General features: G+C 44.5%; 1 protein-coding gene across 1 annotated transcript in view; it reads right to left on the reverse strand.

Moving 5' to 3' along the window:
• Positions 1–6,481, reverse strand: part of LOC121438190 (aromatase) — a 20,486-nt gene extending 14,005 nt beyond the window's left edge. Inside the window, exons 1-2 of the mRNA XM_041638340.1 lie at positions 6,337–6,481; positions 1,838–1,988 (exon numbers count right to left, since the gene is read on the reverse strand). Coding sequence (XP_041494274.1) covers positions 1,838–1,988; positions 6,337–6,481 — 296 coding nt within the window. The remainder of the gene's footprint in view (positions 1–1,837; positions 1,989–6,336) is intronic.
• Positions 6,482–11,784: the final 5,303 nt, after the last annotated feature.

Consider the following 11,784-nt stretch of genomic DNA (forward strand, 5'->3'; position numbering starts at 1 on the left):
GCGCTAGGATTCCTACGCCCTCCCTGGCTGGTTCGCCCATGAGAGAACCGCTGCTCAAGCTGATATGCTTCTAAATAAATTTCCTGAGGCTTTATTTCACCAGTTTGCCAAGGGAAATGGGAGAGGAAGCCAAGCTAAGTAGAGCTAGAAGGTTGGTCGTTGGGCTAAGGGTGAAAAAGCGGAAGAGACTGCCCCAGTCCCCAAACCTAAATGGCAACATTTCCGAGACACTTTTAAGGCAATAACCAATTGAAAAAGTGAATAGAACACTGAAGACATAGCGGAAATGTGTCACATTGGCTCGAATGAGGCTGGCCAGAGCTCGACAGACCACAACATAGCAAATCAAAGCCAAACTGTGATGGCATCCCTGGAGCAATGCATCTGAGTCACAGCAGACCATGGGGTCCTAGTCCAGGTCTTTATTTAGTGGGTGCTGCTGGAGTAAAAGCATGAATATTTCTAGCAAGTTCTGAGCTCTGTGGTTGCTGCTGCTGCTGCTGCTGAAGGAATCCGGCCAGGAAACCTCAGTCCACGGGGAGCCTGACACTTCCGCCCACAGCTGCTCAAGGCTGTGTGGATGTGGTCTGCCTTAGCCTTCTTCAAAGTGCTGTCAGATCAGACTGAATGAAACAAGGGAACCTCAGGCCAAAACTAAGGGATTGGCTAGAACCAGAACATTATTGAAATATTTGGAATTATGAACTGTTTTTATCTCCTGTGATCCTTTTAGTATTTACTTTAAAGAACTGGGCTTCGAGGATACTATTATATTTGGTAAAATGATACAAAGACTCAAACGAATCAGTAAAACACCTTGGTAGGTTTTAGCTTGTGAGAAAAGCTCTACCAGGGGTTATAAATATTAAAATATTTGTGGTATGGTGGTTGTAGGTAACTTGGCTGAGATAGCGGGAACTCGAGTAGAATATATGCCTTCTTCTAATTCCTTCATCTTCTCAGACCAATAGCCTAGAAAACTAGTGAATAAAAACACAGTTCAATAATAGTTGATGAGTATTTGGTTAATCCTAGGATGGATGCAATCCAGCAAAGCGTAAGGGTGTGGGAAAGAGGACTTTGGTTTTAATGGGCGCTGCCGAGCCTGATCGGTGGCTCAGGTGGCTCAGGCAAGACGCTAGCACGCAGCCAGAGGACAGCAGCTGGCGGTTTCTCTCTGTGCTGGTTGCTGCCTTGTAGGTATGCAGAAGCCTGCAGGGCGACCATGCTAAAAGCTGCCAGGCAGAGATCAGCCTCTCCTTTGTTGCTGTTTAGAGATTTGGGGAATTGGTTTTGGTTTGGTTGGTTTGGGTTTGGTTTTTATTTTTTTGTACAGTAACTTATAGAAATAAGACCAAAATCACAGGAAAGCAGAAAAAAATGGTATGTTTTCCCTAAAGCATGCTTAGTCAAAATCTTCTGGACCCTGGATTTTCATACTCACTACTCAGAGAAATTTTAAATGACTTCCCAGCTTTCTGGGGTTCTTTATCTACGTGTCTCTGACTTTAACTCAAGAAACTTTCAATTATTTTGCTCATCCACAGTAATAGACTGCTACATGGACATTTTCTCATCTTTATTTCCACAGGGGGAAAAAATGTAGCTGTACCAAAATACGGATTTCTTTTTAGTAGGGAAAAACTCAATACTGTTCTTTTAAAAAAAAAATAGGAAAAGCTTCAGCCATTCTTTTAAAGGAGCAATCGAAGCAGTAGAGCAGTGGCTGCATCTGGATACTGAGAACTGAACCTGGGACTCACATGAACTGAGCACACGTTCTTGCTGGGCTACGCCTCCCTCAGCCGTTCCGGCCCATATGCGTTCATAGACTCACTTGCTGATGATGAGCGTTTCCTCCCCGCTGATCCAGACCCTCACGAGCTCGCCGTAGGTCTTATTGTAGTAGTTGCAGGCACTTCCAATCCCCATCCACAGGAACCTGCCATGGGAAATGAGGGGGCCAATTCCCAGACAGTAGCCAGGACCTACAACAAGTCGTGAGACGATAGTGAACTTCTGAATAATCTCCAAAATTGTTCTTTCGTATCAAACAACTTTTTTTTTTTTAATTTTTACATCTTCTGGTCTATATGTGACTCACTCAATGTGGCTTAAAACCAAACCAAGTATACCACAAGGCTCTCTACCTCTTCACGCGTGAAAAGCCCATGGCTTCACACTTGGCTTCTCTTGACCTGTCATTTCGGCTCCATGCTGATTTCTGAGAGTCACAAATGAAAATCGGTTCATCTGCATGGCAATAAACATAGGAACTGCGAGAGGGACCAAGCTGATGGACTCAATGGCATCCTGCCGCTCTCATTTGAAAGCTCTCAGTTGACAGAATGCCTCCATCAGAGCTGAGCCTGGCTTCCCTTCATGTAAAGGTTCTGCAAGGATGATGTCCAATCCCAGAACATCTGCTGCCTTTAAGGCTCAGCTTATAAAAAGGAGTCTTAAGAAAAACAAATCTCATGAGGTAATGCAAACCTAAGAACTCATTTTTACAATGAAGGACTCATTATCTACGCTACAGCTCGTGGAGCAGGGTCTGGTTTCAGCCTTAGCTCTTAGCCTTGCTCACATGGACAATGGTAGGAGATAGCATTATTCATAGCGTGATCTGGGGGGGTTCGGGGGGGGGGGGAGGTGGGAACTCTGTGGTTCATGTCACAAAATGAACTTGTAGCTTGAATTCATTCTGCTAGATTTTTAGGTGAGCATCCAAAGTAATAGGTTTCATTGTACTCCCAACATTTTTACAGACATGTGCCATTATACTTTGTTGACGTTTTTGAGACAAGGTTAAATGATTTAGCTCGAGGTGTCCTTGAACATCAAGATTCTCCTGCCTCAGTTTCCCAACTGTCGAGATTCCAATCAAACCCGGTAGAGTTTATTTTACTAGTGGTTGGTAAAAAGTTAGATAAAAATAATTCAGTACTTAAAAACTGTCATGTAAAGTAATTTTCCTAAATCTTTTTTAAAATTCCATGTTGACAGTGAAATTGTTATAAAGCCTAACATGTATAGTTGCATGAGCCAACAAGAGTTATGTGATGATCTAGATGTATAAACTTTCGGCTGGATTATCTCAGCTGGAAGTTTACTCTCAAATTAGGCAGTGTTTGAGTTCCTATTAACGAATTATCAGCCCTCTTCTCCCTTTTTGGAAGATAAGATCTTTCAAACAAAAGATCAACAGAACCAAAAGTTTTCTTTCCTTTTTTTTTTTTTTTGATTTTATTGAGCTCTACATTTTTCTCTGCTCCCCTCCCTTCCTCACCCCTCCTTTTCAACCTTTTCCCATGGGCTCCCAATTTACTCAGGAGATCTTGTCTTTTTCTACTTCTTATGTAGATTAGATCCACGTATGTCTCTTTTAGGGTCCTTCATTGTTGTCTAGGTTCTCTGGGATTGTGGTTTGTGGGTTGGTTTTCTTTGCCTTATGTTTAAAAACCACTTCTGAGTGAGTATATGTGATAATTGTGAACCAAAGGTTTTCAGTCTTCTAACTCTACTAGCACTACATTATATCATGACTGACATTCTATTAAAATAACTACCTTATGTTTTTTTCAAATATGTAAACAAGCAGATTTGATTGAATATATATTTCTTCGAAATATCAGATACATCAATTTTAATCTATTAAATATGTGTTGTAAACAAAATACCATTTAGTAATTTAATACAATACAGATGCTCAGTAAATGTCTTCAAATAAACAAGGTACATGCATATAATATAAAGCATGAACTTCGGAACGTTGTTCTTGACACACACATATTTATCAGAATTGAAGGGATACCACTTCCTGTAGGAATCTTTACTCCCCAACTCTTGCAGTCTCCTCCCCCTCCATATCAGCTCATCTTGGCCACTTTCCAGGTCAGAACCCACAGCTATGCTCTTTGCACATCCCTTGCCTCCAAGCGCCAGGTCTAGACAGACTTCTCAGCAGGCATAAAGGGAGCAGCTTACACCTGAGTCCCTGAGCCATCACACACTGAATCAAATCACCCCTCCTCAAGTCCACTGTCACCAACATCACCTGACAGAGCAGGAAGCTGCCTTAACTGAAACTTATTAATGGGGGCTTTTAACCACGACACCTTTTGAATTCCCTTAGACTTTTGAGGACCCAGAGGTACCCTAAAACTTGTGACTCCAAGAGCCCAGAGAGCCATGATTCAAGAGCAATGACAGAAAGCGCTGGGGGAACGGCCACTTTCCTATGCCTGACAGGAGCCAGCGAATCCTGGGCTATGCCCCTGAAGGAGAACTGACCAGACCTCTTATTTCGAAAACAAAGCATGAACATAGCTGGGAACACACAGCCAAGACTAGGGACTCCTGGTCCTCTGCAGAGGCTTCTATTTTCCTTCTACATGGGCATCAGCAAGTCATTTCCCTCCTCCGGAATTTAATTAACCCTTTATTTTGTTTGGACTTTCTGGCTTCTCTTACTGTCATAACATGTTGCCTGGCAACACAGCATCTCTCAGGGGGCTTTCCCCTTTTGTCACATGGAGGAGTTGGACTTATCTCTGCAGCTCTCAACCTCCGCTGTTCAAGAAACACCGTCAAGTAAGGTTTTAGAGTATCAACCCAGAGGCCCTACCTCAGACAGAGCAGAGGATCACTGTACTGTCCAGGTGGTTGCCACTGGTGACAGACAGTACCATATCCCTGGCCCAGAAGCGGTAGGCACAAATAAGTGCCACCTAGCTTCCTGACTTCGGCCTGGGGGCTGTCAGTTCTCACTCTACTTCTTCTCAAAATGCATATTTTAGCTGCTTGTGGTGGTGCATGACTTTAATCCCATCACCCAGGAAGCAGAGGCTGGCGGATCTCTTTGAACTCAACACAGACGTGGTCTACATTACATAACCAGCTCCAGGCCAGAGAGATAGCCAGAGCTACATAGTGAGAACACGTTTAAGGTCATTGCAATTTAAACACTCTGGGAAAGGGCTTGATGATCGGCTAGCAAACTCCCACCTTCCAGGTTGTTCTTATACTAAAATTAGAGAGTGTGGGGCTTCCTTGACAGACGGAGTGTCGCCCTCTCTTCTGTTTGCAAGATGCTCTTATAAGGCAGGTGGCTTGGACTTTAGCACCTGAGCCTACGACAAGGAAGAGAAGGAAAAATGTATTCTATTGCACCCCACCCTCAATCTCAGCTTCAACTACTCATTTACCCTGATCAAGGAGCTGACCAGAGGAAAGGAAATCCATGGCAGGGGTATCCAAGCCAAACCCATGGAGGAGTTGCCTTCAGCTTCTAGACCTCCTCCCCCAAAGGTGACCCCACCAGGGAGAAGAGAACAAACTCAACTCAGTGCTCAGTTAAATTAGAAACTAAAGGAACCTAAAGTGCAAGGCTGGATCTGAGAGGCTGGCAAGTATCTGGAAAGCTTCAAAAAGAATCCAGACACAGCATTGCGCGCCTGCTCTCCCCGCCCAGCTGCCACTTTCCATTGCCCTGCGCGGAGCTCTGGCGTGTTTGTGAATGGGTGGTTACTATGGCATTGAAACAAGCCTTGTTGGATATCTTATGGGGTTGGAAACTAGCAATAACCATGAGGCATTCACACCTGAATTTAGAGACATTATCTGGAATTTCTGTTTATTCTGAATTAATCTGATAATTGATCATTTTATCAGCAGTGGCAAAATGCTTCACTGGGATGATCAGAACAATTATGTCAGTCTCTACTTTTGATTGACACACAGACCATCTTGGCAACTCCATCAGGATGTGATGCTCCCAGAGAATGGTGGCAGCCCCTACTCTTCTCCAACTACACAGCTCCCATTCAACCCTTATGGTGACACCACCATCCCTGTCACCATGCTGCCAATAAGAGAACGTGAAGAATAAGATTAAGAGAAAGAAGAAATGCAAGGAAGGGAGAAGGTGTGGTTGAGGTAAAGTAGAAGGGAGAAGACAGAAGGGAGGCAGCCCAGAGACACTTCCACCCACAGAGCAGACTGGAATGAATTTGAATCTGTCTCTCTTTTTTTTTTTATTTCTTCTTTCTTTTGTTAATAAAAATCTCGAGCATTTTACCTTGCTCCACTCCATCTCAAGCTTGCCTCTTAGGTACTGTCTGTGCCAAAGCAGCCTGGGAGCATCCACACAGTTTGTGATGCGCTCGCCTGCTGCGTGCCGAGTATCCATTTAGTGCTCCCTTGCTGGCGCAGCTGTGTCTCCAGAAACCTTCCAACGTTTGCTCTTTGTCTTGTTACAAAAATATTTTTGCTGCCGTGGACCAAAAAACCCACTGGAACATTCTCCTTATGTATAGAACTAAAGCAGAGGCTCACCTGGTATGGAAGATGTGCTCTCACAGTTCCATATCAAGAAGAGGAGGCCCATGATCAGCAGCAGGGGCATGGCGCTGACCGGCATAGCTTCCGGGACCATGTTGGTGACATTATAGTGCATGGGGTTCAGCATTTCCAGGAACATCTTGTGATAACTGGCCTCAGAAGAACAAAATTCAAAGCTCTATAGGAACAAAGCAGGGGTGAGGTTAGAAAACAAATCAACCGGCTTGGCTCTGGCTCCTTCCTCTTCCAAGGGTGTCGGAATGGAGGGCTGGGCCCTTTGTTTTATAGCGACTGGACACTTAGACAAGACAAATTTGTGGTTACAAGTCAAAACAAGGATGACCTTGGTAGACGCAGGTTCTGTTCAACAGTTGGTCTGACAGAACCTTATCATCCTGCCCTTGAGTGGGTAGAGTGACGTGCAAGCTCACTTGAGAGTCGACTCCAGAGGAACAAACACTGTTACTTCAACAGTAGCTTCTCCTTAGGCAATTCTCTTGCTTTACAGCAAATACAATTAATAAAACAAATCAAGCGCAGATAAAGGCTCCAACCACTGAGTCTAACAACCTGAGTTCAGCCTCCAGGACTCACATGCATGGGTATATACATGTTTACACACACATACACACACACACATACACACTCACAAAATGTAAATATAAAAATATAAAAATAAAGAGTTAAAATTAAAGCAACACAAGCAACGTCCCAATTCCTTCCCTTGATCAAAATCACTTCCCCAGATCGTACATTTCTACAGAAAGAATGCATTTCTTGGACAGCATCAAAGTGTTCCAGGAGTCTTCACTGGGGTGTCTGTGAGATTCAAGATGTGTTACACTTGACAGTCTCTTAATGGTGGCTTTAATGGGGATCTGGAACTAGAACCCCAGATTGGTTAAACAATGTTCCTGGGGTCATCACGAGAGATGGGGTGGGGTGGGGGATAGGAGAGGGAGAATAAAGAGAGGAGAAACAAAAAGAATGGGATGAGAAAGACAATAGCCAGGGCAGCAAGCCCCAGCAGCAGGCTCGGGTGCCACTCAGTCATCCGGGCCCAACGATGGGCTGTGTTCTGTGCAGGATAACGCAATGCCTTTTCCCGGCCTAGCTGGTTTTCAACAACAGTGCACTGGGTCTTTCGGCCATGTTTCATCAGCTCGGCTCATGGGGAGGAGTTGAGGAATGGTGGTAGTTCCAGAAGTCAAGTTGAAGAAGCTTGTATCATTATCATCAAATCTATTTTCCAGTAGCAGAAGACACACTCCAAGCTTTGCCCTTATGTAGAAAGTGGCAGAAGTTTAAGGGACTTGCTAAGACTGGGTGGGTTTTACCTCACACTGGAACTCTATATTCACAAAAGTGAATTGGATGTCAGGGTTTCCTCTGTGTAATAGCCCTGACTGTCCTGGAACTCATTCTGTAGGCCAGGCTGACCTTAAACTCACAGAGATCCCCCTGCCTCTGCTTCCCAAGTGCTGGGATTAAAGGTGTGCTACACTACCACCTGACTTCACATATACTTTTTAAAATAAGATTTTACTTCTATGTGTGTGTGTTTGCATGTGTGTACACACACGAGTGTGCAGGTGCTTGAGGAGGCCAGAAGAGGTCATCGGGAGCTGTGGAGCTAGAGGTACAAGCATTTGTGCGTTGCCTGATCCAGGCGCTAGGAACTGAACATGGGCATTCTGCAAGCAGCCAACACTCTCAGCCCCTGAGGGGCCTCAGAAGCCCTCACATGCACCCTCAAGAGGAGAAAGGCCATAGCTTTCTTCAGATGTGATCATATTTCCCCCTTGATTTATACACAACCTTTGATTTCTAGCAACTATAGAAGTTTCAGAATTGAACTCCTTCAGTTCGTTATCATTCTGTTAACTCATTCTATTACTCTACCATTTAAATAATAATGAGCAGGACACTGAAAAACGCTTGGCAAGTGTTGAGTCACTTAATCATTACAGTTTTCCAATTGATCTAAGAGGAGATGGAAGAATCAGCAGCTGCTATTGGCTATTTCCTTTGTTAAGAAGAGATGGAAGAATCAGCAGCTGCTATTGGCTATTTCCTTTGTTAAGAGGAGATGGAAGAATCAGCAGCTGCTATTGGCTATTTCCTTTGTTAATGAGTAGCTACTTTGAATGGGTTGAGGGTTTTTATTTTGCAGAGAAAAAGATGCTCAATAGGAAAAGAGAACACGCCAATGAGATGGCTCAGCAGGAAGAGGCACTTACAGCTAAGTCTGACAATCTGTGTTTGAGCCCTGGACCCCACATGGTAGAAGGAGAGAACCAACTCTCACATTGTCCTCTGACCTCCACAATGGCACTGAAGCACAATGGTGCGCGCACACACGCACACACACACACACACACACACACACACACAGACACACACACAGAGACACATTAAAAATTAACAAGTTAAACGTATAGCACATTCCTATGCAAACAATTAAAATGAGAAGGCTTTTAAAAATTAACAAATTAAAGGATGGAAGTGAAGGAAGAAAGCGATGATCAAATATTTTTGATAATTTTTTTTTTCTAAAAAGAAGAAAGATTCAAGTTATAAGCTCAGGCTGGCTTGAACCTTGCATTCGCCTGACAGTACTGGGCTTATGAGACTGCACTGCCAGGCCCAGCTTAAGAACCTTGCTTGGGCCTGGCAATGCTCACACACCTCAAACCCCAGCTCTCAAGAGGCTTAGGCAGGTGAGTCTCTGTGTCTGAGGCCAGCCTGGTCTACAGAGTGAGTACAAGGATAGCCAGGCCTACACAGAAAAACCCTGTCTCAAAGCAAACACACACACACAAAAAAAAAAGAAAGAAAGAAAGAAAGAAAGAAAGAAAAGAAAAAGAGAAAAAAGGAGACAAAGAGAAATCACTTTAAGATATGAACTGTTTTGACACAGAAAGACAATTATCACATGTACTCACTCATAGGTGTTTTTAAACATAAAGCAAAGAAAGCCAACCTACAAACCACAATCCCAGAGAACTTAGAAAACAACAGGACATTAAGAGAGACTTACGTAGATCTCATCTACATGGGAAGTAGAAAATAGAAAAAGACAAGATCTCCTGAGTAAATTGAGAGCATGGAGACCTTGGGGGAAGGCTGAAGGAGGGAGGGGAGAGGCAGGGAGGGGAGCAGAGAAAAATGTAGACCTCAATAAATATCAAAATAAATAAATCTTTAAAAAATATATGAACTGCTTTAAATTATTATGTGTGGAAATATTTATTATTTGCTTTTCTATAGAAGCGTAAGTAGTGATAAGATTGATGTTTTGGCAGGAAAATTTAAAGGTCATAGAACAATAACAAATATTCTCTAGAGCTTCAGGATTGTTTGCACAATTTCCAATTACATGGCCACATTTACAGTAGCCAACTGCCACTCAAAGTGGAGGCTGCACATCTCTATATTCAAATGGACTAAAAAATGCTGGCTTCTCAAAAGGGTGTCAGACCCCTCCGGGAGAATAAGGATTTTTATAACACTTCCAGCTTTTGTATGGCAGAGCCGGGATTGGCACCCACGTGGTCTTCTCCAATGCCCATGTTTTCATTTGAACCATGCTGTTGTTTGCTATGGCAGCCTTGGGAATCTACGATAGGACCCTTTCCCATCTTTTATAGGGCAGGTTATTTAGAATGAGCCCTTTTATGGATCAAGCTTTTCTGATGTCTGGATGACACGGGTGGTCAGTTCCTCTGAAATTCCTGTCTCCCTAATCTTTGGTTTTTTGTTTGGTGGAGCACTCCGATGGGCTACATAGATGGGTTGAGCAGAATCTTTTGAACAGCAGTGCAGGACCGTTGAAAAGCCCTGGAAGTTCAAAGAGGCAGCTTCAAGGCCCCTGCCAGTAACACCACGCCCTTACCCAAAAGGGCATAGGTGTAGTTACTTCCTGTGCATTGGAAGGCAGACGGGAGGCTCAAGTTCAGTGTGTTCAGAATGAAGCTCGAGACATAAGATTCCTCTCCAGCATGGCAGAAGTGAAAACGGCTGCTGGCGGGGAGGAGGGTCTCTTCACTGGAACTGCCTGCGAGTTGCTCAGAGCGCTCCTGGTGTGTCCCATCTGTGGGTCATCACCCATGCTGGGGTGGGCCTTTTGGTGAAGCACCTGCCTTTGACTCACCTATGTTCCTGTAACATCAATAAACTCATTGTCTCACTAGGCTAGATTTGGGAGGAACCATATTTTTAATCTGTTGTCAATGACCTATCAGGGGTAAATACATGTTTATTCACATTTAGAAAAGCCACACAATGTGCACACACACACACACACACACACACACACACAACATACACACACACGACTTCTGAGTGCATGGTGCCTTCAAGAGCAGCATTGCTGCCTGAGTCTCCACTTACTTTCTGAGGGCCATCGCCTCAGGTCCTTCTATTGCTATCTTCAGGTAGTCTTTACCTATTATGGCACCCCAGGCTTGGGCCCGCCTGATACAGGGCTCTGGACACTGGATCTCTCCAGGCCTACTTCTGTGCTATGTGTAGCTTCGGGTGTCCTAGCTAATGCCTGCACCTTATGCCCTTCCAACCTCAGGGTAAGGAAATGTCAAGCCTCTATGGAAAGTCCTCAGTTTGCCAAAAACCTCTGGTGTCCTGGCAACCTTGGGGTTAAGACACTGCCCTAAGTCCCATAGTGCCAGAGGGGATCCCCAGATACCCTGGTTAAAGCCTCTGCAGGGATGAGTTGCCAGTCTGGCCAGACCTTACTATACCCTACCTTTCAGCTGACAGTGGTCTGTCCACCAGGGAGACTATCTGGTCTTTCTGAGATGAGTACGAGTCTGCCCTCTTTCTCATTCTCTCCAGTACTCTCAGGCTCCCTCTTTTATGTCCCTCATTCCTGAAGAAACATCACCTAGCCACGTTGGTTCCCCTAGTGCACCCCTTCTTCGGACTCTTCCCAAGGAAAGACTTGTAAGGTCACCACTAGAAGCGAGACAGATGGTACCTTGGCTCCCTGGAGTTGATAGGGTCTTATGAACATTTAAAAACTTATTGGTTTGTGAAGTGAGTGACTTCTAGTGGGGGCAGTCTTTTGGCTGGAGAACATTCTGCCCTAGGAAGTAAAGGAACTGTGGAGGAGTAGACAGGGTAGACATGGGCAGGAAAGCTTGACGGTGCTAAGAAAAAACCATTAGTTAAAACAAAACAAACTGCACAGAGAAAGCAAGGGACCCAGAGCTCCAAAAGAGGGGGGCTGTGTGGGGCGCACTGGGCCAGACCCATTCTTATAGACTGTGATGAAGCTGCTGGGATTTGAGAGGCTCACAAATGTGAAATGGGAAGAAATGAAGAGGGTTGTCAGAATTCCTTCCCCGGGGAAGAAGGAAACATCTATTCCCTCCTGTGAAGGTCCTGAAGACAACTGAGGTGTGATCCCACCACAGCCCACTC

Source organism: Microtus oregoni, unplaced genomic scaffold (assembly GCF_018167655.1).
Source record: "Microtus oregoni isolate MIOR12 unplaced genomic scaffold, Mior012 000055F_ref0000237, whole genome shotgun sequence".
Lineage (NCBI taxonomy): Eukaryota > Metazoa > Chordata > Mammalia > Rodentia > Cricetidae > Microtus > Microtus oregoni.